Below are 27,096 nucleotides of genomic sequence, written 5' to 3' on the forward strand. Positions count from 1 at the left end.
GTCCCATTGCATGCTGGGTATTGTAGTCTTACATTACACTTACATTAAACTCGGCAGTCAGCAAATTGTTAAACAAAAACTACATTACTCAACATGCATTGGGAGACACAGGCTTTGCACATTAGGGAACAAAAAAACTTTGGCTGGTTTCCAAAGTACAAACAAGCCAAAGTAGCCCAAATCCGTACCTTGGTTAGTTTGTACTTTCAAAACCCACCTGGGCTTTAAATTAGTAGCCTAGTTTGGCTGTAAAGTCGCCAGCCTGGCAACCCTGAACAGACAGGCGCAAGTACTGCTGGGAAGGGGAAACACTTTTCCCAGCACAGCACCTGCAAGAGCACCTTAGAACTAAACAGGAGGACAGGTACGTCACTGACATCTTACAGGAAGTGACGTGTGTAGCTGCTAGAACACGCCTCCTCCTAATGAGGAAGTAACTTCCCTACCAGCCGAAGTTGGGGAGATAGGCGCTGGTACGGGGCACCGTGGGGTAGAGAGGAGAGAGTGGGCAGAGCTTGGCCGGGGTGAGGGGGGTTTGCTGCCGGGCACAGTGCGCTAATATCACGCAGACAAGGGCAAGGGGTGAGCGGGGCACAAGGAGGACAGAGAGACACGAGTCAGCTGAATAAGGGTGACTGGACACATGGGGGGAGCGCTGTATGTTCAGGGATCTCCGTTGCGGGCGTGAGGTGAGCCCATACTGAGATCTTGTGCGTGTGATGTGCCCGGGCTGAGAGCTGAGCAATTCTATATTCCTGCTGAGCAGCTGCACAGGTGGCACCATGAACATTGATGTGGAGTTTCACATTCGCCAGAATTACCCTTGGGCCAAACTGCCCGCCAACGTGAGACAGGTGAGTGACAGGCCTATTGCCCTCCCTCTTTCCTATTACTCTTTCTGTTGCCCCTCATTTGCTCTCTCATCCTCACTAACATGTTCTCACCCTCACTTACATGTTCTGCCCGTCCTGCGCCCGACCCCCCTCTGCCCGTCCTGCGCCCGACCCCCCTCTGCCCGTCCTGCGCCCGACCCCCCTCTGCCCGTCCTGCGCCCGACCCCCCTCTGCCCGTCCTGCGCCCGACCCCCCTCTGCCCGTCCTGCGCCCGACCCCCCTCTGCCCGTCCTGCGCCCGACCCCCCTCTGCCCGTCCTGCGCCCCACCCCCTCTGCCCGCCCTCAGCCTGCCCCCCCCGTCCGCCCTGCTCCCGACCCCTCCTGTCTGCCCTGCGCCCGACCCCCCTCTGCCCGTCCTGCGCCCGACCCCCCTCTGCCCGACCTGCGCCCGACCCCCCTCTGCCCGACCTGCGCCCGACCCCCCTCTGCCCGACCTGCGCCCGACCCCCCTCTGCCCGACCTGCGCCCGACCCCCCTCTGCCCGACCTGCGCCCGACCTCCTTCCGTCCACCCTGCTCCCAACCCCCTCGAACAGTAATTTCAAAATATAAGTGTTTTAAAGTAATAAAAATATAATGTAGTGTTGCCCTGCACTGGTAAGGGTGGTGGCACATGCTCTGATGGTGAGATTAGTCACCTAGCGATAAATCTCCTCTTTTTCGAGCGATTAACATCACTAAAATGCCTTCCTACTGGCTAGAATTTGAATCGCTAGCGGGATGGCACTCAGATCACTTTGTTTTCTGAAGTTGCCTCACGAGGAAACCCTCATGGGCCCCCGCCGGGCCGGACCCCCCTCTCCCAATCCCCCCTCAATTAGAAAATACAAATTATCCTGAAGTGCAGCGCTGGGCAGTGACGTCAGTGTGTGTGCGCCCGGCGGCGCTACAATAGGTAAGATGTGGAGGCGGGGAGAAAGGAGAAGGGGAAAGGAAGCAAAGAGGTGGGGGCCCTGGATGGCTGGCGGGGGGTCCTGGACGGCAGTCCTGCTGGGCCTCGAGCCCCCCAGTCCGACCCTGCTGCCCAAGGACTGAGGTGTACTGGTGCTAGAATAGAAGCCAAAAGATAATGTGCAGCATCTATACTATAGGTTTTTGTTAAGGTTTACTTTTCTTTTAAAGCAAGTGACTGTCTGAGTGGTGGTACTTTGGGATGTAAATATAATTTATAATGAAGGGAGTAGGTATCGGAGGAACACAGATGGGTCCTGTATAATAGCAAGTAAGTAGTGTACAAATATATTTGTTGGGTGTTTTTGGCTTCTTTATAAAATTGTAAAGGAAGTGTATGCTTTTAGCTGGATAGATAAATAAGCCATCAAATTATTGGTTTATAATTACAAAGTGTTTATAGAGCTCCACATTTTACAGCACAGTACAATATGTAGGTTACTGTTAATATGCTTTTTAAGTTTATAAAAAATTTAAATATGCTTTTTTTTGCTTTTTCTTATTCTCTTTCAGAGCCTGGGAAACGCCCCCAAGGAATATGAAAAGCATGTCATATTGTACAGTATCCGAAATCAGCTGAGGTACAGGGTTAATTTAGGTAAGATATATATGTTAGCTGTTCGGCCTCCAGCCTGGTCTCTATCTACATGCCTCTCAAAAGGAAACTTTTTAAAAAAAGGGGTTGTTCACCTTTAAAATGTTTTTTAATATGATGTAAAGAGAGATATTCTAAGACAATTTGCCCCTGCCTTTTCATTTTCTACTATTTGTGGCTTTTGAGTTATTTAGCTTTTTATTCAGCAGCTCTCCAGTTTGCACTTTCAGCAATCTGGTTGCTAGGGTCTTAATTATCCTAACAACCATGCATTGATTGTAATAAGAGACTGGAATATGAATAGGAGAGGGTCTGACTAGAAAGACGTAATAAATAGTAGCAACAACAAATGTGTAGCCTTACAGAGCATTTGTTTTTTTAGATGGGGTCAGTGTCCCCCATTTGAAAGCTGGAAAGGGTCAGAAGAAGACATATAATTCAAAAACCATATTAAAGAAAGAACAAAGGCCAATTGAAAACTTTCTTAGAATTAGCCATTCTATAACATACTAAAAAGTTTACTTAAACGTGAACCACCCCTTTAACAGCGGAACAGTTATTTCTTATTTTTACATCCTGATCACTAGACCAGAAATCTGAACATCAATGCAGATTTGCGTTAAGACCTGTACCTGGGGGATGTACCTTAATCGAGCTTTAATAAAATGAGTAATGTACACTTATTGTAAAATATAAGGATATTATAAGTCACCGAGGAGTGCCATGGACATATAAAAGCACAAGGCAGAAGGCCATGTGCTTTTATACAGGTCATGGAACTCTTAGGTTACTTCTAATATTCTCATATTTTCCAATAAGGGGTACTTTATTTATTATAATACACCAATGTCAGTGACATAAATGACATCACTAAGTTCTGTTTATAACTGATGACAGAGCTGTTTATAAGCATATCATTTACATGATATTCATGGCTTTTTTATATTATAGAAGAATACACCATATAGTGGCTGCATATATGCTAGGGGCTCTAGGATTTAGGCTAGAACTCCATGACACGTCTGGAGCCGACACGTCGCTATGCGGCAAAACGCATGCGATGTGTCGTATGTTTTAAAGAAACAGGAAGTAAAAGAAACAGGAAGTGAAAGACTTCCTGTTTCTTTAGAACATCCGACATGTCGCATGAATTTTGTTGCATAACAACGTGTCGGCTCCAGACGCGTCATGGAGTTCTAGCCTTACTGGTCAACCACAGGGTACAAGCTTGAGATGTTAACCCTCTGTCTCTTCATCAGAGAACAGGACACTATGGGGCTGATTCACTAAAGGTCGTTATTCCTTAATGCACTGTTTTGTGCGTTATTTAAGGAGCGATTGATCAAAGTATTTCCGTGCGCTAATAAACATATCGCAGGTGTTAAATCTACATTTCTGCACAGCGGTATTCTAATCGCATTGCGGTACGTATAGAATTAATCCTAACCCATTATTCACCAACATCTTTTAAGCAATAAAAGCATAAAATAGTGTGATAATTACTGTGAAATTTAACACTTCCTAGGAGTAGGCGTTACTAAACAACATCAGATGGATTAATAGAGGAAGATGTAGTGAGGAGCTGTAGGGCAGCAGGTAAGACCTTTATGAGGAACTGGAGACTTACCTACAGCCACTTACATATTTTCACAATACCTTGGGCAGGTCCAGAATGCACTTTGTTCTGTGTCGTGGAATTATACTAAGTTTCCCAGGGAAAGGAATGACTAGAATACTCTAAAAAGACACTTCTACTCTGCCAGTGGCATCCCGAATGTCTTATGTGCTATAGATTACTCTAATAACGTGTGACAATATCAAATGCCCTAAAATATTGCACTAAATAACGCATGCTATAAAATACCGCACACAATTCAGCTAAAATGAACGTGAAAATATCACTTCTCAAGTTAGACAAGTAAACTTTTAGTGAATCGATCGTTAATTCTAAAAATATAAGAACTGATAACATTTTTACGCCATGCTATAAATAACACTCATTTTATCGACCTTTAGTGAATCGGCCCCTATAGCTAATACAGGTATGGGACCTGTTTTCCAGAATAACCTGGGGCCTTCGGGATAACGGATCTTTCTGTAATTCGGGTCCTCATACCTTAAGACTACAAGTAATCACACACACTTAGACAGCTAACACTCTGCAGTAATTTAACACGGGAGGGGAGTGAAACGTCACAGATCATGAATAAACAAACCTGCTCAAGGGCATACAGTACTGACTTTAACACAATGACCGGGCGACATTGTTATTATATGATACAGACGAATATAACAGGCTCGAAAAATATGACGCCAGCCCTATTGGGTTTCTTGGTTCCGTTTCGCTGTGCTGAATCACTGTGTTTATTGTAAGCGGATACCTAGGATAGAATTGGATGATGTCGGTATTTTTATTAGACTTTTTTTTTTTGTTTTTTAATAGACTTTCCCCTGTATGTAATAAAAAGCACTTTTCCCAGGAGCAGTAGCCCATAGCAACCAATAAGATTGCTTTTGAACAGGTGACCAGTAAATGCTGCCTGCTTATTGGTTGCTATGGATTATTGCTCCTGGGCAAACTTAGTGCCTTTTATTACATACCACCTTTTGAGTATAAACCTGTGCTAGTAATGATTATATATGTTTGGTCACTAGAGGACTCAAGCATGCTAAAGTAATGTTTACTAGGCTCTATATCCAAGTTTACTAAAATAGCTAGTAATGAGTTTATCCTAGCCTCTATGCTTTTTAATAGCTCATAAAGAAGATATATACGTTCTCATTATACTTAACAAAGTGCTGTGTTGAAATGGTTAATATGGTTGCTTTGGGCCCATCCTACCCCGCCTGCTTTCCCCAACTTTCCACCCACCTACAGAGGAGTTGCCTCCTGCATAAATATCTATGCTATATAAATAAAGGATAATCATTGTTATTTTAATGATCATGCTTTACCATTCTGAATGCAGTTCAGGTGCGTTATTGTTCATTTAAGTGATAGTATCTGTTGGCAGGTGTGTGTGTGCGGCTGCAGCACCTGCTGTTTTTGTTATGTCAGTTCAAGGGGAAGAGCTGAATGCACATTGTTCTGGCCAACCAGTGATCTCATGGGGATGTGGGTGGGCAGAGCTGCGTTGATGTGAAAATGTTGTCTCTGGCCTAATCCCAAAATGCTAATGTGAAAGAATGCAGCCACAGCCCTGCGAGCAGTGCTAGAAATGTGTTGCTTTACATGAAGGAGGTTATTTATCAACAGTCAAGTTGATTTTTGCCTGAAAAAGCAAGAGATTTATTATACCCCGACCCTGGAAATAGCTTGAATCCGAAAATACACCATCTAAAACCTGTCGAGGTCATGTAGAAGTCAATGGCAGAGGTCCCTTGAACCATTTGAAGATGTTTGTAGCCTCGATGATGATCGAGTTTTTTTTCCAGTGGTTTCTGCTTGAAAACTCGATCACTTCTAGCGATTCAAGTTTTTTTTTTTATGCTGAAAACTCGATCAATTTGTGTATTTGAGTTGTTGACCCCGACTACACTGATTTGAGTTTTTTACATTCGAGTTTATTCTTAAAGGAGAAGGAAAGCTACCGAGGCAGTTTATTGCCAATAGATTAACCCCAATAGTATAAGCTATAACACTATATTTATTCTGCAGAATGCTTTAACATACCTGAGTAAACAGCTCTAGAATCTCTCTCTGTTTGTTTAGGATAGCAGCTGCCATATTAGCTTGTGTGACATTTCCTACCTGAGTCCCTCCGTGCTCACTAATAGCTCTGAGCTCAGATTACAGCAGAGAAGGGAGGGGGGAAGTGGAGCAAACTGAGCATGCTCACGCCCGGGGCAAGGAGGTTTAAGATGAAAACAGGAAGTCTGATACAGAAGCCCATGAGTACACAATAGAAGGAAAGAAATGCTGTGTTTCTTTTGACAGAGGACTCAGAGCAGCATTACTTTGAGGGTTTACTGGTGTATTTATATAGACCTTTCTGATAAAGCTTACTTAATTTTAACCTTTCCTTTTCCTTTAAAGGAATTGTTCAGTGTAAAAATAAAAACTGTGTAAATAGGCTGTGCAAAATAAAACATGTTTGTAATATATTTATTTAGCCAAAAATGTAATGTATAAAGGCTGGAGAGACTTGATGACTCACATAATAGCCAGAACACTACTTCCTGCTTTTCAGCTCTTTTGGTTTCCACGGATTGGTTACCAGGCAGTAAGCAATCAGTGACTTGAGGGGGGGCACATGGGACATAACTGTTGCTTTTGAATCTGAACCGAATGCTCAGGATTAATTACAAACTCACTGAGCAGTTATGTCCCATGTGGCCCCCCTTATATTCACTGACTAACTCAGAGTTAGAGAGCTGAAAAGCAGGAAGTAGTGTTCTGGCTATTATGTTACACATCCAGTCACTCCAGCCTTTATACATTACATTTTTGGCTAACTAACTATATTAGAAACATTATTTATTTTTGATCTACCCAGTTTTATGATTATTATTATTATTTCTATTATTTTCACACTGAACTGTTCCTTTAAGAAAAAACTCGAATGTAAAAAACTCAAATCAGTGTAGTTGGGGTGAACAACTCAAAAATATTAGAGTTGTGAGTTAATTTGAGCTATAAAAAACCTCACAAATCTCTAAAACTCACGCTTTGATAAATAACCCCTTAAAGGGATACTGTCATGGGAAGAAAAAATTTTTTCAAAATGAATCAGTTAATAGTGCTGCTCCAGCAGAATTCTGCACTGAAATCCATTTCTCAAAAGAGCAAACAGATTTTTTTATATTCAATTTTGAAATCTGACATGGGGCTAGACATATTGTCAATTTCCCAGCTGCCCCAAGTCATGTGACTTGTGCTCTGATAAACTTCAATCACTCTTTACTGCTGTACTGCAAGTTGGAGTGATATCACCCCCTCCCTTTTTCCCCCAGCAGCCTAACAAAAGAACAATGGGAAGGTAACCAGATAGCTCCCAAACACAAGATAACAGCAGCCTGGTAGATCTAAGAACAACACTCAATAGTAAAAACCCATGTCCCACTGAGACACATTCAGTTACATTGAGAAGGAAAAACAGCAGCCTGCCAGAAAGCATTTCTCTCCTTAAAGGAACAGTAACACCAAAAAATGTAAGTGTTTTAAAGTAATGAAAATATCATTTACTATTGCCCTGCACTGGTAAAACTGATCTGTTTGCTTCAGAAACACTACTATAGTTTATTTAAACAAGCTGCTGGGGAGCAATGGCGGAAATTGAAAAACGGCTAAATGGCACAGGATAACTAATAGATAGCAGATAACACCATTAGACAGACAGAGCTTATCTGTTATCTAAAGTGTAACCTGAGACTTTTCTCCTTTGAATGGCTGCCCCCATTGCTACACAGCAGCTTATTTATATAAACAATAGTAGTTTTTCTTAAGCAAACACACCAGTTTTACTAGTGCAGGGCAACACTGCATTACATTTTCATTACTTTAAAACACATTTTCATTACTTTAAAAACTTGTTCCTTTAAGTGAAGGCACAAGTCACATGACCAGGGGCAGCTGGGAAATTGACAAAATGTCTAGCCCCATGTGAGATTTCAAAATTGAATGTAAAAAAATCTGTTTGCTCTTTTGAGAAATGGATTTCAGTGCAGAATTCTGATTAACTGATTCATTTTGAAAAATAAATTTTTTCCCATGACGGTATCCCTTTAAATATAAAAAGTGAAGAAGGTTTTTGTGTTGGGATACTGGCAGTTTGGTATAAGTGCCAGCATTGGGGTCTCTCCAAAGCAAAGCTTTTCCAGGAATTGGGCTAGTTGTAGGTGTGCATGCTAAGTCTCCGCTACTTGCCAGCAATTCAGCTGGTAAGGAGCAAATGTCTATTAGGGAACAGCAGCGGTAGAACCTCCCCTGTGGGTGTCGGACACTCGCTTGTATTGATACAGCCCTGGGGACCCTGCACGGCTCATTGGGGGAAATGAAATACATTACTTAACCCTGCTGAGAGAGCTGCAGATATATTTAAACCGGTTGCTCAGAGAATCCAAACGCATCTCCATTGGTTGGGTAAAGAGAGTATTGGTATGAGCTCTAACCTATAACAACCAATCAGGTACTTGCTTTCATTATTTATCATCTGGAAAAACAGGCCCCTGACTGGTTGCTGTGGGTTAGTAGACTGGTGCAGTATTGTATCTTTCCTCCGACTGAGTGGAAACCATTACAGTTTGACCGTGACTCCCACAAACCATTTCTCACCCCGTAGGCTGGTGGAGTGGTTTAACCACTACTATTGTTCCTTGACGAAGCTGTGGATTCTGGGATTTGTAGTCCCTATGCATTCCAGAAAATCTGCTCACCACCCTTCATGGAAAGCAGAGGGACTTCAAGTGCATTTAATTCCAGTTTCAGTGTGTGTCATTTGTAACATTACTTGGGTGCTAGAGGTTTGACCAACTTGACCAAATCTGGTCAAGCTTTGCATGGGCTGATGGTACTGATATTTTGGCTACCTGCAAATTACTTGAGGAGAAAAAATTACATTCTTCCTGCATTATAATAATTATTAGTGTTATTATTATTTTTTTGTAATACTTTGAAATCTGTTGCTATTCAGTGAAACACGTAAAGAAGGATGAACGCAAGTACTACGAGGAGCTACTGAAATATAGCAGGGAGCATCTCATGCTCTACCCATATCACCTTTCTGATATCATGGTGAAGGGCCTCCGAATAACACCCTTTTCCTACTACATAGGAATAATGGAGGTAAGTAAAAATAAGGTAAATTCTAAAAGACACACAATGCTGGTACAGGTTTGGGGACCTGTTATCTAAAATGCTTGAGACCCAGGGTTTTCCAGATTCCAGATTTTTTTGTAATTTGGATCTTCATAGCTTAAATCTTGTAAACATTAAATAAACCCAACAGGCTGGTTTTGCTTCCATTAAAGGGATCCTGTCATCGGAAAACATGTTTTTTTTCAAAACACATCAGTTAATAGTGCTATTCCAGCAGAATTCTGCACTGAAATCCATTTCTCAAAAGAGCAAACAGATTTTTTTATATTCAATTTTGAAATCTGACATGGGGCTAGACATATTGTCAATTTCCTAGCTGCCCCTGGTCATGTGACTTGTGCCTGCACTTTAGGAGAGAAATGCTTTCTGGCAGGCTGCTGTTTTTCCTTCTCAATGTAACTGAATGTGTCTCAGTGGGACATGGGTTTTTACTATTGAGTGTTGTTCTTAGATCTACCAGGCAGCTGTTATCTTGTGTTAGAGAGCTGTTATCTGGTTACCTTCCCATTGTTCTTTTGTTTGGCTGTTGGGTGGAGGGGGGTAATATCACTCCAACTTGCAGTACAGCAGTAAAGAGTGATTGAAGTTTATCAGAACACAAGTCACATGACTTGGGGCAGCTGGGAAATTGACAATATGTCTAGCTCAATGTCAGATTTCAAAATTGAATATAAAAAAAATCTGTTTGCTCTTTTTTTTCCCATGACAGTATGTATCCCTTTAAGGATTCATTATATCTTAGTTGAGAACAAAGTACTGTTTTATTATTATAGAGAAATAGGAAATTATTTAAAAAAAAATTGGATTATTTGGCTATAATGGAGTCTATGGGAGACGGCCATCCTGTTATTCTGAATAACGGGTTTCTGGATAACAGGTCCCATACCTGTATAGTAAATGCTGGTCAGACAAACTTAGTCAGCATCTAAAATGTGTTAATTATATAATATATTAGAAGTTGAACACCCTTTTTCTTTTAAATATTCCCCTTTCATTGGAGTTTAGGGCCACATAGCTAAAAGCAACCTGCAGCCAGTCAGCCAATATTGTGGTTTGTCTTAGGGGAAACCGTGGCAATTAAACAACAAAGTATAAACCACCATAGGTTAGCTGTTGAGGCATTGATTGCTAAATATTCACTTGAAATATACAGTAGTCACAAACTCCAGCAACCGCATCAGTCTGAAAACCTTACATCCTGCTCTTATGAGAGAAAACATATTTTGTATAAAAATCCTTTATTAGTGGGCGTGTAATCAAATCAAAAACACAGTTTCTTCAGTGTATTTAGAGGGGATATACTGATATGCTTATCACTTTCCAGTGCAGATCAGGAACTTGTGCTTTTCTTCTACCTCATTTAGCAGAATTAGCTTTGGGTATGCAGTGCAGTATTGGGCTCCAGTCATTAAAGGAACAGAAACATCAAAAAGTGTTTTAAAGTAATGAAAATATAACGCAGTGTTGCCCTGCACAGGTAAAACTAGTGTTTTTGCTTCAGAAACACTACTGTAGTTTATATAAATAAGCTGCTGTGTAGCCATGGGGGCAGCCATTCAATCACGGGATACACAGTAGATAACAGATAAGTACTACTATAGTTTATATAAACAAGCTGCTGTGTAGCCATGGGGGTAGCCATTCAATCACAGGATACACAGTAGATAACAGATAAGTACTACTATAGTTTATATAAACAAGCTGCTGTGTAGCCATGGGGGCAGCCATTCAAGCACAGGGTACACAGTAGATAACAGATAAGTACTACTATAGTTTATATAAACAAGCTGCTGTGTAGCCACAGGGGAGCCATTCAAGCACAGGATACACAGTAGATAACAGATAAGTACTTCTATAGTTTATATAAACAAGCTGTTGTGTTGCCATGGGGGAGCCATTCAAGCACAGGATACACAATAGATAACAGATAAGTACTACTATAGTTTATATAAATAAGCTGCTGTGTAGCCATGGGGGCAGCCATCCAAGGGAGAAAAGGCTCAGGTTACACAGCAGATAGTAGATAAGCTCTGCAGAACATAATGGTGTTATCTGTTATCCACTATTTGACCTGTGCCATATAGCCTTTTTTCAATTTCCACCATTGCTACACAGCAGCTTGTTTATATGAACTATAGTAGTGTTTCTAAAGCAAACACATCAGTTTTACCAGTGCAGGGGCAACACTACATGTTATTTTCATTACAGAACACTTTAATTTTTTGGTGTTACTGTTCCTTTAAGAAGGATATAACGGAGCTGGAGATGGTGCAGAGTGTAAGCATTTTAAGAGATGTACTTTTTTTTCCTTTTCTTTACAGGATATTATGAACAGTGAAAAAAGTTACGATTCTCTGCCGAATTTTACAGCTGCGGATTGTAAGTAGAAAGGAAACCCTGTAGTTTCTGGTTCTAAGACAGAAAGAGTGGTTTCTAAATGTGTGAAACGTGTTACCCTTCCTCTCAATAAAGTGCTGTAGCTGCTTCCCTTTGATTTGTGCTGCTTTTTGTGACTCTCCCCATGTAGCAGACAACCCCGTAGCTATTACGCTTGATGTTACTAGCTAATACAGACTTTTTGATTGACAAGGAGTAAATCTCCTCTGGTTCACATTGAATTAGAAAACTCCAAATTCAAATGACAATTTTCTTGGCAAACAAATCCAGTACATTTAAAGTTGTTTCCCGTCGAGCAGAATATATTGGCGATCCTGTCTATGACTGCGGACATACACCCAAAAGCCCCACCCATTGATTCATAGATCCACTAAATGCTAAAGTGATAAGCAATGCAACTATTATCGAGTTTCACTCATTTTATCTTCAGTGATCTCACAGATACAGAAGGCACTCTAGAACACATCCATATAGAGGGAAAAATATAAACACCCTTCCCCACCCTTTAAAAGACTTTGTTGTACAACTTTATTGGTTTCAAAATAAATCAAAGTGAGTTTAAAATGAGTTCCAGATTGGCTGCCTGCCAGTTACTCAACCAACCTAACCGAGGAGGCCAGTATGTTGTGTGTGCTTCTAATTGCTTGTTTTTATCATTGGTGCATTGTGTTTTTTAGTGTTTGGATCTTATTTAAAGTTTTGTTGTTTTGTTTGTTGCAGGCCTGAGACTTCTTGGCATAGGAAGGAATCAGTATATTGACTTGATGAACCAGTGCCGATCATCCAAGGTATGTGAAAGATAAAGTCTTAAAGGGATACTGTCATGGGAAAACATGTTTTTTTTAAAAACGCATCAGTTAATAGTGCTGCTCCGGCACAAACTTCTGCACTGAAATCCATATTTCAAAAAGAGCAAACTGAATTTTTTATATTTAATTTTGAAATCTGACATGGGGCTAGACATTTTGTTAGTTTCCCAGGTGCCCCCAGTCATGGTACTTGTGCTCTGATAAACTTCAGTCACTCTTTACTGCTGTACTGCAAGTTGGGAGTGATATCACCGCCCCAGCAGCCCATCAGCAGAACAATGGGAAGGTAACCAGATAACAGCTCTTGTAGATCTAAGAACAGCACTCAATAGTAAAAACCCATGTCCCACTGCGACACATTCAGTTACATTGAGTAGGAGAAACAACAGCCTGCCAGAAAGCAGTTCCATCCTAAAGTGCTGGCTCTTTCTGAAAGCACATGACCAGACAAAATGACTTACACACCAATATTAAAACTAAAAACACACACTTGTTGGTTCAGGAATGAAATTTTATATTGTAGAGTGGATTATTTGCAGTGTAATTTAGGAATAAAAACTACATCATAAAAATCATAACAATACAAGGGACCCCAGTAAAACACATTTCATAAGCAAAATCATTCCATCAGGTTCCCAGTAGCCTTCGCATTAAACAGAAGGCAAAAAAATGAACCCAAATAAATCTTTTGCTACACCTCCAAAGTTTTTTTTTCTCCATGCTCAGGTTCCTTTAAATACATTTTTTTCCTGCCCAAATGTTTGTGTTAATAAGATAAATATTTTAATGGTCAACTGAGAGACAAATCACTTCACTGCTTGGTGTTCGTTCTAGGGATGCACCGAATCCAGGATTCGGTTCGGGATTCTGCCTTTTTCAGCAGGATTCGGATTCAGGCCGAATCCTTCTTCCTGGCCAAACCGAATCCTAGTTTGCATATGCAAATTAGTGGAGGTAAATCGCATGACTTTTTGTCACAAAACAAGGACATCTAAGATGAGTTTTCCCATCCCTACTTTGCATATGCAAATTAGGATTTGGATTCGGTTCGATATTCGGCCGATTCTTTCTTGAAGGATTCGGGGGTTCGGCCGAATCCAAAATAGTGTATTCGGTGCATCCCTAGTTCGTTCTAATGCATAAAGTTGCTGTGCCTATTCCCCATGGCAGGCCTTCGCAGATAAGATTGTGCCCCCCAGCTGTTATTTCAGGGTGCCTCTTGTCGGGGCTCCTACCCCTGCTTGGTTTACTTGCATTTGATTACAGGTGCAGGTGCACCTGTACTGGTGGGAATGTTTTTGTTGTGCTTTTTTTCTTAGTTTACACCTTTGTACCAAACAAATGGCAACATCAATCTTGTATTTGTGTTGAAAATGCCCTATAAAGATGTTAACATATTTCACTGCAGAAATTCTTCAGAAGAAAAACTGCCCGGGACCTCCTTCCAGTGAAGCCGGTGGAGATAACCGTAGAACCTTGGTGGGTGGTACAGGCTGGTTACATCACCGAAGATGACATCAAGGTACCAGAGCCGAGTACAACTGAAATCAGTATATCAGAAATATTAGTAATTTAGGTTGTTTATATAAAGCAACCATTCACTTTTTATGTCACTTCACATTCCAGTAGCCCAAAATTCTGTAAAATCTTCTACTTTCAGATCTGTGGCACAACGGAGAAAAGAGCCATTGATAAGATAATCGATTCAGGACCTCAGCTTGCAGGATCTCTGGATTACATTACTGCTCATAGTAAGTCTTTGGTAGACAGCAAGAGCAAGTTGCTCAAATATTGGCCCAACACTAACGATATTAAACATGCAGAATTGTGTTCACTTGTTAAAGCACCAGTAACATCAAAAAAATCTTTAAAAAAAATTTGTTAGTATACCATGAAAAAACAAAACACCAAGACAAATTAAACGTTAAAATCGCCCAGCCTCTTCAGAAAAGGCGACACGGCGACGATCCATTGTGCGGTGCTCAATTTCTCCTTCCTGGCTATCTCCTATAAGGAAGGCAGGGAGGAGAAATCGAGCGCCTCACGATGGATCGCCTTTTCTGAAGAGGAGCACAAGTGGAATTTCGGTAAGTTATTTCTTAAAGGCTGGGCGATTTAAAAGTTTAATTTGTCTTGGTGGTTTTTTTTTCGTGGTATACTAACAATTTTTTTTGATGTTACTGGTCCTTTAAAAGGCACAGATCACCATCAAATAAACTTATTGTATGATGCAGATAGAAATATTGTGAGGCAATCTGCCGTATGTCTTAATTTTTAAGTTTCCGCATTATTTAGCTTTTTCTTCAGCAGCAGTTTGGAATTTCAGTAGCTCTCCAGTTTGAATTTTCAGCAGCCGACTGGTTGCTCAGGCCCAATTTACTTTAGCAACCAGGCAGTAGTTTCAATGAGAAACTGGAAGATGAGCAGAAGGACTGACTATAAGTAATAAAGGTAACAATAGCATTGTAGCATTGCAGAGTTGTAGCTTTTTGGTTGCCAGGGTCGGACAGTGACCCCATTTGAAAGCCGGAAAGAGGCAAATTAGCTGGAAACTATTTAAAAAAAAAATGGAGACCAACTGAAAAGTTGCTAAGAATAGGTCTTTTTATCACCTACTAAAAGTTAACTTTCACTGATATCATCATAACCTAATGCCTTTTTTGTGTTCTTGCAGGCCTTTACAATAAAGGATTTATTTATCTTGACGTACCAATCTCCGATGACAGCTGCATATCTGGTGAGTGAGTCTAATCCTGAGCAGAGAGTTCAAAGTAACTGCTGTCTCCTCCAACACTGCCTTAACTGATTGTATTTCCATGTGGCAGACATGCCTGTACCGTGACTCAAGCCCTATTCATTTACGATAACAGATGTAGGTAGTCCTAGATCACAATGCAAGATATCTGGTAAACCAGCCAAACCACATATACACTGGGCAACAATAAATATCAGTAGAGATATAACTTATAATAGGCAACCAAGTTACACCCACAAATAAAACCCCCTTCCCAGGGGCAGGGAGGGGGGTCTATGTAGGGTACTGGGTAGGGGTTTTTATTAGTGGGGGGTTGAGTTCTCCTTTAAGGTACAGAAGTGAGTGCTGGGAATGACCGTTTTTCCTAAAGTTGTTTTTTGATCTAAATCTAGATCGTTCAGATCAGTTTTTATAGTCCATGTACAACTCAACTGACCGTGAAATGTAAACTACTACAAATCTGTTCCATGTATGAGAAGAATGTGGTATGAGTAGGCTGATGGCGATATAGGAAGGCTTTGGCTAATGTAACAGAACGTGTCTTTTTGCAGTACCCCCTCTGGAAGGTTTTGTAATGAACCGGCTGCAAGGCGACTACTTTGAAACCCTTCTCTACAAGATATTTGTTTCAATCGACGAGCATACGAATGTTGCAGAGGTACGTCATCCTGGATATAAAGCACATTTAATATCTAAAGCAAATTTTCTTAGCTTGCAAGAAATAAGTAAACCTTAAAAATAAATGAATGTAAAATTGATGAGGGTGCTATTCTAAGCACTTTTACATTCATTATTAATTTATTTTTAATTCCAAGATATTAAATGATTCATGTACTAACATCAAAGACTACTCGACTACTTGGTGGTCAGACTGGTCAGAAAATGACCAGCAGGTGGTGCTGTTGTAACAAAATTCATTGATGTTAACAGTACATGAATCTTTTAATATCTTGGGAAAAAAAATAATGAATGTAAATTGCAAAAGTGCTTAGAATAGCACTCTCATCAATTTTACATTCACTTATTTTTAAGGTTTACTTATCCTTTAATTGCCCAGAGAATTGGATAAAGGTAACTAAGCCTATAAGTGGTCTTGCAGTAAAATATGATAAAGTCAATTTGGTGAGCGCACTCTCACCGGATTTCTTTCGAAGTGGGTGGGTTGGTCAAGGTTTCTAGTACATAATAGTAAATGGAACCGCACTCCAATGTTTTTGTGAAAAAAAGTGATGAATTTTATTCACAGATGCATATCCAACGTTTCGGTCCACAGTGGGATCTTTCTCAAGGTCCTTGAGAAAGGTCCCATTGTGGACCGAAACGTTGGTTATGCATCTGTGAATAAAATTCATCACTTTTTTTCACAAAAACATTGGAGTGCGGGTCCATTTACTCTTTTTTATATATATATATATATATATATATATATATATATATATATATATATATATATATATATATATATATATATATATATATATATATATATATATATATATATATAATTTTTTTTATTTTTTTTATTTACAACTTGGTATAAAGCTTGCGGACACATTGGGGATCATTTATAAACAATGGGCATTTATAAACTCATTGGCAGTAACCCGTAGCAACCAATCAGCAGTTGGCTTTTATCAAGCATCTACAGGTGGAACAATAAAAGCTACATTTCTCTTGACTAGATTGGGGGACACAGGCACCATGGGGGATAAGGATCCTGTTGCTGGAGGATGGACACTAAACAGTTAACGAAGCTCCTCCTCCGGCACTGGGCTTTATCCCCTGCCTACATCCTGCAACCTCCAGTTTTTCTTTAGTGTCCTCAGAAGGAGGACGGATACTTTGGCAGGGAGCAGTGGTATAGAGGCATTCATGTACCATGCCAGCTATGGGGGTCAGAGTTACCTTTTCCAGAACCCCCCCAGCCGACATCACCCTGTTTTTTGAGGTTGATTTTATTATTTTGTGCCCCTTAGAGCCTTCCCGCTCCACGGAGGTCTGCAGGCTGAGGCTCCCCTCATTACCCTGTGACTACTGGATCCCGCTCTACGGAGGCCGCCCCAGTGGTCGTTTTCAGGGTCAAGGCACCAGCATTGGGCACTATTCGGCTGGCGTGGAGGGGTAAGTAGCCTTGCTCTTCCCCTTTTCCCCCTTATATAATCCCTAAGGGCATTTTTCACCTTGCACTGCGGGCCCTTCCTAGAATAGAGTAGAGCTCGGCCCAGTCCTTAAGGATGCGCGCTCTGGCGCGGCCGCCATGTGGTGCGGCCACCATGCGGCGAGGCCGCCATACAGCGCGGCCGCCATCCGGCTCTTCCGGTGCGGCCGCCATATTACTGAGGGCCGTGTCCTTCATGCGGCGTCATCGGCGGCCATCTTGCGCGCCTTGCGCGTCCTTAGGAGGAGGCGCGCGTCCGCCATTTTTCTTGTGGGCTACACATGCGGCAGCCTCTTCCGGTTTCCTCCGACGTCATCGGCGGCCATCTTGCGCGCCTGTTACACGCGCCACTCGATCCGGAGCGTTCATACTGTCTCTGTGTGAGAGACTGCGGCTGCTTCATACTGTAAGTTTTACTTACAATGCTCCCTTAACTCTCAGTTCGTGAGAAGCTTATCATTTTTCTCTCTTTTTTCTGCAGATATCGTCACTGCTGCTAGAAAAGGTCCCTTTATTCCCTGCCTACTTCTAGGGTCATATTAGTCAGGGACTACTCATTAAACATGGCTGACAAAGTGGACACTAGATCCACTCTTAGGCACAAACAGGCAGTTTCCTTTTTTGCATGCACTGGGTGTAAGGCCAAATTTTCAGGCGCTTCTGCTGAATCGTTGTGTGTATCTTGCCAAGAGGGTTCTAGCCCTACCATTTCCCAACCTAATGCCACCCTACCATCCGGCTCAGCGGCAGCTTCGGCTAGCCAGGGTAGCTCGGATTCTGAGCTGGTGTGAGCGCTAACCTTATCGCTGGCAGGACTTCAGAACCTCGCCAGGATACCGGAGACCTTAGACAAGGTACTAGAACACCTATCTGGGCAACCACCCAAGATAGGAGCGCAGGCCCAGGCTGCCACTTCCAAGCGACAGCTTCCTTCCCCACCGGACTCCCCTGTGGAGCAGGAAGAATTTTCAGGAGAAGAGGGCCAGATTCTTTCAGGGGACGAATCTGATCAGGAACAGGATTCCCCTCGTTCCCATAAGGAGGTAGAAAACCTTATCCAGTCTGTTCTTCAGACTTTAAATATTGAGGACTCTGTGACTAATGCTGAACCAAGCAAAAATATCTTCAAAAGACAGAAGAAGTCGTCCACAGTCTTTCCAGCCTATGACATTATCAAAGCACAATGGAAGACGCCAGATCGTAAGGTTCAACTCTCCCGGCGTTTCACTCAGTCTTACCCTTTTCCACAGGAGTGTATTGACCTCTGGTCCTCTCCTCCTACTGTAGACCCTCCTGTGTCCCGGCTGTCCAAGACCACAACCATACCTGTGGCGGATGCAGCATCCTTTAAGGACCCCATTGATAGACGTCTAGAAGGTTTCTGCAAAGCCATCTTCTCAGCAGCAGGTGCGGCCCTACAACCCATCTTCGCAACAGCATGGGTGTCACGAGCAATGGAAGTCTGGGTCGAGCAAGTAGCACAGCTCATTGGCTCGGAGGACCCATCTACTGATCAGATCCTTTCCCAGATCGCTGACGCAAATGCCTACATCTGTGAGGCAGCACTAGATGCCGCTAAACTAATTGCTAGAGCCTCAGCTCAGTCCATTGCAGCTAGGCGTTTTCTATGGCTGAAGACATGGTCAGCAGATATAACGTCAAAGAGATCGCTAGTCAGTCTTCCCTTCGGTGGAAAACAGCTTTTCGGGGCAGAGCTTGATAAAATAATATCTCTGGCTACTGGGGGTAAGAGCACCCTTCTTCCACAGAACCGACCCAAGCGTCCCACTTTCAAGAGGAGGCCATTTCTCCGGCCCTTTCGTCAGGGACAGGGGCAGAGACAGAGGTCACAGACAGATAAACATCAGTCGGCGGGTCGTTCCAGGTTTCAGTCCAAGCCAAGCTCCAGCTGGTCTGCAACTCGACATGCCAACAAGCCCTCTCAAGACAAGTCTTCCTCCGCATGAGGGGGTGCCCACCCCCGAGGGCATTCTCTTAGGCGGCCGCCTAAGACACTTTCGGGAGGTGTGGGAACAGCAGATACAGGATCCCTGGGTGCGGAAGATTGTAGCCCAGGGTTACCTCATAGACTTTGTTCAGATTCCCCCACCACGGTTCTTCGTGTCCCGCCTGCCACCAAGGGAACCCAAGCGCTCTGCATATCGGTCTGTCGTTCACGACCTTGCAACCTTGGGGGTCATACAACACGTTCCTCCCCGCGACAGAGGTCGAGGCTTCTATTCCAACCTTTTCATTGTACCCAAAAAAGACGGTTCTTATCGTCCGGTTCTGGACCTCAAGAGGGTGAACAGATACGTCCGCAAACAACATTTCAAGATGGAGTCGGTGCAATCAGTTCTTCTGTCCTTAGACAAAGGGGAGTTCATGGCGGTTCTCGACATCAAGGACGCCTACCTACACATACCAATTCATCCCAACCATTACAGATTCCTTCGTTTCTTTGCCGCAGGAGAACATTGGCAATTTGTGGCTCTCCCCTTCGGACTCTCCTCCGCTCCACGAGTCTTCACAAAGGTGATGGCGGCAGCCCTGACAGAACTGCGACTCCAGGGGGTGGGGGTCATTCCATACTTAGACGATCTTCTCATCAAGACCCCGTCTCTGTCCCAAACCTCTATCCACCTTCACAGGGTGATGACAACTCTATCCAAGCTGGGTTGGCTCATCAACCATCAGAAGTCAGTATTCACACCCTCACAAAGGACGGAATACCTTGGTCTAACCTTGGATACATCCAGGGGAAGGGCCTTCCTTCCCCCAGACAAGATAGCTTCCTTCCGCACTCGGCTATTAGCCATTCAGAGAAACACGTCCATACCGTTACGGATTGCCATGAGAGCCCTGGGAACGATGGTAGCCTCTTTTCCAGCAGTGCCTTATGCTCAACTCCACACAAGACCGCTGCAGAGATTAATACTGCAGCACCAGAAGAGGGTTCACGGGAACCTGGACCGCAGAATATTGGTGACAGGACCAGTTCGAGATTCCATGTCATGGTGGCTTCGACCTCTGACACTACAGTCCGGGAAGCTCTTCCCCAACCACTCGTGGACTGTAGTCACGACAGATGCCAGTCTCCAGGGCTGGGGAGGGGTCCTAGACAGCCTCACTGTTCAGGGCAGGTGGAGCACAGAGGAAAGCTCCCTTCCCATCAACATCTTAGAACTCGGGGCCATACGGCATTCCCTATCCCATTGGACAGACCGCCTGAAGGGTCGGCCGATTCGTGTACAATCAGACAACATGACGGCAGTAGCCTACATCAATCATCAGGGAGGCACAAGAAGCCAGGCTGCCCTAGCAGAGGCTCGAGAGATTCTTCTGTGGGCAGAAAACAACGTACCAGCCATATCGGCGGTACACATCCCAGGAGTGGACAACTGGGCAGCAGACTTCCTCAGTCGAGAGACCGTGGACCAAGGAGAGTGGAGCCTTCATCCCGATGTGTTTCAGGAGATCGTGGCACGATGGGGTCCGCCAGAGGTGGACCTGATGGCCTCTCGCTACAACAACAAACTGCCAGTATACATGGCAAGAAGCAAGGACCCGTTCGCGATAGCAGTAGACGCGCTCGTGGCTCCATGGCCATTTCGAAGGGTGTACGTGTTTCCTCCCCTGGCCCTACTTCCGAGGGTCATCAGACGGATAAGGGAACAAGCAGTAGAAGCGATCCTGGTAGCTCCCTTCTGGCCCCGAAGACCCTGGTTCGCAGAGCTCATGTTGCTAGCAGCAGAGGCTCCCTTCCGACTCCCAGTCAGAGAAGACCTGTTGTCACAAGGACCGCTGTTCCACCCGAATTCTCCACGGCTGGATTTAACGGCGTGGCTCTTGAAGCCCTCATCCTCTCCAACTCTGGGGTTCCCACGGAGGCCATACCTACATTAATGAAGGCCAGAAAGCCGGTGTCTGCTCGCATCTATCACAGGGTGTGGAAGACCTTCATTGCTTGGTGCGAGAACAACTCAGAGAACCCACAGGTCCTGCATGAGGGAAACATATTGCGGTTTCTACAAGAAGGCTTGAATAAGGGCCTGGCTCTTAGTTCTCTGAAGGTTCAGGTTTCGGCCCTATCCATCTTGTTCCAACATCAGTTGGCATTGCGACCTAACATTAAGACTTTCCTTCAAGGCGCCCTTCGACAGGCCCCTCCATATCGGCATCCTGTCTCTCCGTGGGATCTCAATTTGGTGCTATCTGCTCTGCAAGATCCTCCATTTGAACCCCTCCGGGAGGTCCCTCTATCTACCTTAACCATAAAGACGGTGTTCCTGCTAGCAATCACCTCGGCCAGACGGGTGTCGGAACTGGCAGCCTTATCATGCAAGCCTCCCTTCACTGTATTCCATGAAGATAAGGTGGTGCTACGACCAACTCCAGAGTTCCTTCCCAAGGTGGTGTCGGACTTTCATATTAATCAGGATATGGTGGTGCCGTCCTTTTGTCCACATCCTAAGTCGGCAATTGAGAAGAAGCTTCACACCCTAGATTTGGTGCGCACCTTGAGGGTTTACATCTCCGCGACTAAGAGTATCAGGAGAGTGGATAGTCTGTTTGTCATTCCAGAGGGTCCTCGAAAAGGCCTCCGCCCTTCTAAGGCTACTATCTCAAGATGGATCAGAACAGCCATCATCAGAGCCTACGCAGCTAAGAGTAGAACTCCGCCTGCCGGAATCCGGGCTCACTCCACCAGATCCCTCAGCACTTCTTGGGCGGTTCGCCACCAAGCTTCCGCTGAACAGGTTTGCAGGGCAGCAGTGTGGTCCTCCATTCACACCTTCTCCAAATTCTATAAGATACATTCCTTCGCTTCAGCAGAAGCAAGCTTTGGGAGAAGGGTACTTCAGGCTGTTGTTTCCTGAGCCCTGGGGATGATAAGTCCCGCCCTCATGGGTAGCTTTGGGACGTCCCCATGGTGCCTGTGTCCCCCAATCTAGTCAAGAGAAAATTGGATTTTTGTACTTACCGTTAAATCCATTTCTCTTGTACTACATTGGGGGACACAGGCCTTCCCTCCCTGTATTTCAGATGTTTAATCTTTTTGTAGTTATAGTTCGAGTTTAAGGGGGCGAGGTTTCTCCTCTGTTTGCAAGTTGACTTCTCCGGGTGGTCCTTCCTTCTTCGGCCAGAAAACTGAAGGTTGCAGGAAGTAGGCAGGGGATAAAGCCCAGTGCCGGAGGAGGAGCTTCGTTAACTGTTTAGTGTCCATCCTCCAGCAACAGGATCCTTATCCCCCATGGTGCCTGTGTCCCCCAATGTAGTACAAGAGAAATGGATTTAACGGTAAGTACAAAAATCCAATTTTTGATTGGATGCCATGAGTTACTGCCCAGATGCAAATTGATCCAGAGTTTATAAATGAATCCCATTATCCCTTGCACTGCCTTTCACCAATTCAATTTGTAGGTATTCAGACATGCTATTTCTATTTTCAAACTGTAATTTGATGTTAGCATCTTTAAATCATGTGAGCCATGTTAAAAGGATACAATCATGATTTGTCAAAAAAAACAGACTCTCAAATTGACCGGCATTCCCAGACAATTGGGCAGTATGGGTGAAATCCGTCACTCTGCCTGACCCAAACTGGGCATCTATTGCCTACTGAAAGGGATAGGAACCCTCGTGTCCTGCACAAGATATGTCAGCTTTGCTGCTATGGGAGTTGATCTGCTGTCTGCATGCGTATGGGAAAGCTAGCAGCCCAAGATCCACGTCTGCTGCAGTGAACCCATGTCTGTTTGTTGGTCCTGTTTTTTCAAAAGCGAAGTGCTCCTCCTGTTGTTTCTTGTTTGCCCTATTAATGTGGTCTTTTGTTTCCATTATTTGCAGCTTGCAAATGTTTTGGAGATCGATTTGTCATTAGTGAAGGTATGCACGCCGCTGGTCTTTTCTTCAATTTCCATTTTGCTGTAGGGAGGAATGACTCCTCTATGGTGATTTCACTGAAAGTTGTTTCCGTTCATTGTATTAAAGGGGTCGTTTACCTTCAGGTTAACTTTTAGTATGTTATAGTATTTTGAGCAACTTTTAAATTACTCTTCATTATTTATCTTTTATAGTTTTTCAGTTATTTGCATTCTTCTGACTCTTTCCAGCTTTCAAATGGGGGTCACAGATCCCATCTAAAAACAAACGATCTGGAGGGCTACACATTTATTGTTATTGATACTTTTTATGACTCATCTTTCTATACAGGCCCTCTCCTATTTATATACCAGTCTCTTATTCAAAGCAGTGCATGGTTGCTAGGGTTAATTTAAACTGTAGTAACCAGATTGTTGAAATTGCTGCTAAAAAAAAAAAAAAGCTAAATAACTCAAAAACCACAAATAATAAAAAATGAAACCCAATTGCAAATTATCTCAGAATATCACTTTCTACATCATACCAAAAGTTGATTTCAAGGTAAACAACCCCTTTAAATACTATTGAGATTGTGTTTAGCTTTCTTGCTGTACCCATGTTTTTGTTATCATGAAGAACTTAAAGGGTGTTTGCAAATCTGAAACTGCATCTTCTTTTGTGGTTTCTTTCACTATTAAATACCAATAAACCTGAATTCTTAGTCCATTTAAAATGGCCAAACATAATTTTTTCCCATGTGATCATCCTGCAAGCCAGACACATACATGTTGGATATATAATATATTATATACTGTATATATTAGACCTTGGTCTTGAGCCTGAAATTCATGTTGATCAGTTAGAAGCTTATAGACCATGCAGATCTGTGTGTAATGTCACCTAATGTGTTAATTATAACTCTTGAGCTGGAAACTTGTCCTGTCCCTACACTGACTGTCCCTTCTGACTATTCATTTTAGAATGCCGTCTCTATGTACTGCCGCCTGGGATTTGCCCTTAAGAAAGGACAGGTCATAAACCCAGATCAGCTTCATCCATCCTGGAGGAACGTTCCGTCTGTAAATAGACTCAAGTAATAATCGCTGTATTTTTATTTTTTATTGCCAGAATCTAATGCAAATTTAGGGATGCACCGAATCCACTATTTTGGATTCGGCCGAATCCCCGAATCCATCTTGGAAGATTCGCCCGAATCCGAATCCTAATTTGCTTATGCAAATTAGGGGCGGGGAAGGAAAAAGTGGAAAAAAAAATTGGTTTACTTCCTTGCTTTGTAACAGTCATGTGAAATCCTGCCCTCCCCACAATTTGCATATGCAAATTAGGATTAGGTTCGGCCAGGCACAAGGATTCGGCTGAATCCGAATCCTGCTGAAAAAGGCCGAATCTTGTATGAGAAGCAATCGCAGTTCTTTTTGTCTTTGTCCTCTTTTTTGTAGCCCTGCCCATTAACCAATGAGAGCATTAGAAAGGATAGCACAATAAGCCATGTGGTGGGCAATTTGTATTTCGGCTTACGGTTTCTTATTACCCTCCCCTATACATAAATATACGTTTGCTAAAAATTGGCACAATAACTATGACTATTTGTTTAATAAAAGAAACTCCATCTTTTCCAGATTTTTTGCCATTATAAATGACTAATGGTAATTGTTCTTCCCTGAACTCACTCTGCTGCCTCTCTCTGTAAACAGATTAATTCATACAAAAGGAGATAATGGGCTCTGTATAAACAAACTGTGATGAGGAGCAGCCCATTTTACTCAGCTGTAGACTGATCATTTGTTTTGCCAGATTCTTCTATGCTTGAAAGCACCAGAAAGTGACTGGAAGATAGAAAGTGAAAAGTAAATATTATGTTCATTATAAACCCTAGTAATTGAGCTCATGTTGAAAATGGGTACATACTTCCCCTTTGAATCATGAGCCAAAATGCAGATCACCCCTAACTCCACGACACCACACATTATTTTTGCTGTCATAGGGTCTGTGGTATGAGATTAGATACCTCTACAATTTACTAGTCTGGATGAGTAGTGTTAGAGCAATTAAAGATATGGCTATGTTTCTTGAGATTATTTACAATAGGATTAGGATTATTTGTGTGCGACAATTTGTTTTACTGGTTTATGAACACATTTTGTGCAATGGGAGTAGACTGTTCTGGCACACACGCTTACATTCTAAAGGGTTAATGTTTTATTACTGCACAGAAGTACGCTGGACCCACAGAAGATGCTCCTTTCCTGGGAGAGTGCAGAAAACAAGAGTCCCATACAGGACCTGGCATCTTCTGCAACTGACACTGATACCAACAGCCAAGAAGACCAAGGTAGTTTCTATAGCTATGACAGTGCTCTTTTAAGCATTTAGTACCGTTATGGGATCTGCTATCCAGAATGCTCGGGACCTGAGGTTTTCGGATAACTGATATTTCTGTAATTTGGATCTTCATACCTTGTCTACTAGAAAATCATGTAAACATTAAATAAACCCAATAGGCTGGTTTTGCTCCCAATAAGGATTAATTATATCTTAGTTGGGATTAAATACAAAGTACTGTGTTATTACAGAGAATAAGGAAATCATTTTAAAAGAATTGGATTATTTTATTATAATAGAGTCTATGGGAGACGGCCTTTCTGTAATTTGGAGGTTTCTAGATAATGGGTTTCCGGATAATGGATCCCATAACTGTACATTTATCGGTGTATATATATAGTGAATAAAGTACCCACTCTTGTAAAATATAAGGATATTATAAGTTACCAATGAATTCCATGACCATATATGAGTCTGAAGGCCGATATACAGGTCATGGAACTCCGAGGTGACTTCTAATATCCTCATATTTTCCAACACGGGGTACTTTATTATTATATACAAGTTTCAGTGAGTCATGTGACACAAATGACATCTCTAAACTCAGATTATAACCAATGACATCACTAAACACCGTTTACAAGTATATAATTTACAAGATATTCATGGCTCTTGTGTATTATGTGCCCTTATTTACATAACATGCAGGATTAGATATTGTTACAAAAGTAACATTTAGTAGAACTCATCTGAAAGACTAGAGAAGAATGCTGTGACTTTGACAGGGAATGCCATGCCCCCTAGTTGTTATTAAAGGGGGGTTCACCTTGGTGTCAACTTTTAGGGGCAGATGTATCAAGGGTCGAATATCGAGGGTTATCGAATGATTTTTAGTTTGATTCGATGGTCGAAGTAGCCAAAAAAAACATTCGAAATTCGAACTATTTTTCCTCTATTCCTTCACTCGAGCATAGTGAATGGGCCCCATAGTTTGATGTAGGGAGTGATATTCTGAGACAATTTGCAAGTGGTTTTATTTTTTTTTTCTTATTATCCTCAGTTTTTGAGTTATTTAGCTTTTTATTCAGCAGCTCTCCAGTTTGCAATTTCAGCCATCTGGTTACTAGGGTTCAAACGACCCTAGCAACCCTGCACTGATTTAATTAAGAGACTGGGATGTGAATAGGAGAGGCCTGAAAAGAAAGCGCTGATAAAAAGTAGCAATAACAAAACATTACTAGCCTTACAGAGCATTTGTTTTTTTAGATAGCGTCAGTGACCCCCCCCCCCCCAATTTGAAAGCTGGAAAGAGTCAGAAGAAAAAAGCAAATAATTAAAAACTATTATAAAGTAATAGTGAAAACCAGTTGAAAAGTTGCTTAGCATTATTCATGCTGTAACCTACTAAAAGTTAACTTAAAGGCAAACCACCCCTTTAAGAAACAATGCTAATGCTGTAACCCCGTTACAGTCTAAATAGCAAAGATAAATACTCATCACTCTCTACCCTAAT

The 27,096-nt window shown here is 42.6% G+C and overlaps 1 protein-coding gene across 2 annotated transcripts in view; it reads left to right on the forward strand.

Moving 5' to 3' along the window:
• The first annotated feature begins 362 nt into the window (after positions 1 to 362).
• Positions 363 to 27,096, forward strand: part of LOC108718604 (protein FAM91A1) — a 46,469-nt gene continuing 19,735 nt past the window's right edge. Inside the window, exons 1-12 of one of the 2 annotated variants that reach the window (XM_041566632.1) lie at positions 363 to 854; positions 2,358 to 2,442; positions 9,072 to 9,223; positions 11,578 to 11,635; positions 12,374 to 12,441; positions 13,871 to 13,984; positions 14,123 to 14,213; positions 15,137 to 15,199; positions 15,769 to 15,875; positions 23,226 to 23,264; positions 24,221 to 24,333; positions 25,475 to 25,593. In XM_041566632.1, the coding sequence (XP_041422566.1) occupies positions 783 to 854; positions 2,358 to 2,442; positions 9,072 to 9,223; positions 11,578 to 11,635; positions 12,374 to 12,441; positions 13,871 to 13,984; positions 14,123 to 14,213; positions 15,137 to 15,199; positions 15,769 to 15,875; positions 23,226 to 23,264; positions 24,221 to 24,333; positions 25,475 to 25,593 (1,081 nt within the window). In that variant the 5' untranslated portion in view covers positions 363 to 782. The remainder of the gene's footprint in view (positions 855 to 2,357; positions 2,443 to 9,071; positions 9,224 to 11,577; positions 11,636 to 12,373; positions 12,442 to 13,870; positions 13,985 to 14,122; positions 14,214 to 15,136; positions 15,200 to 15,768; positions 15,876 to 23,225; positions 23,265 to 24,220; positions 24,334 to 25,474; positions 25,594 to 27,096) is intronic. The other variant, XM_041566631.1, reaches the window with a different exon arrangement.

This window comes from Xenopus laevis, chromosome 6L (assembly GCF_017654675.1).
Source record: "Xenopus laevis strain J_2021 chromosome 6L, Xenopus_laevis_v10.1, whole genome shotgun sequence".
Classification (NCBI taxonomy): domain Eukaryota; kingdom Metazoa; phylum Chordata; class Amphibia; order Anura; family Pipidae; genus Xenopus; species Xenopus laevis.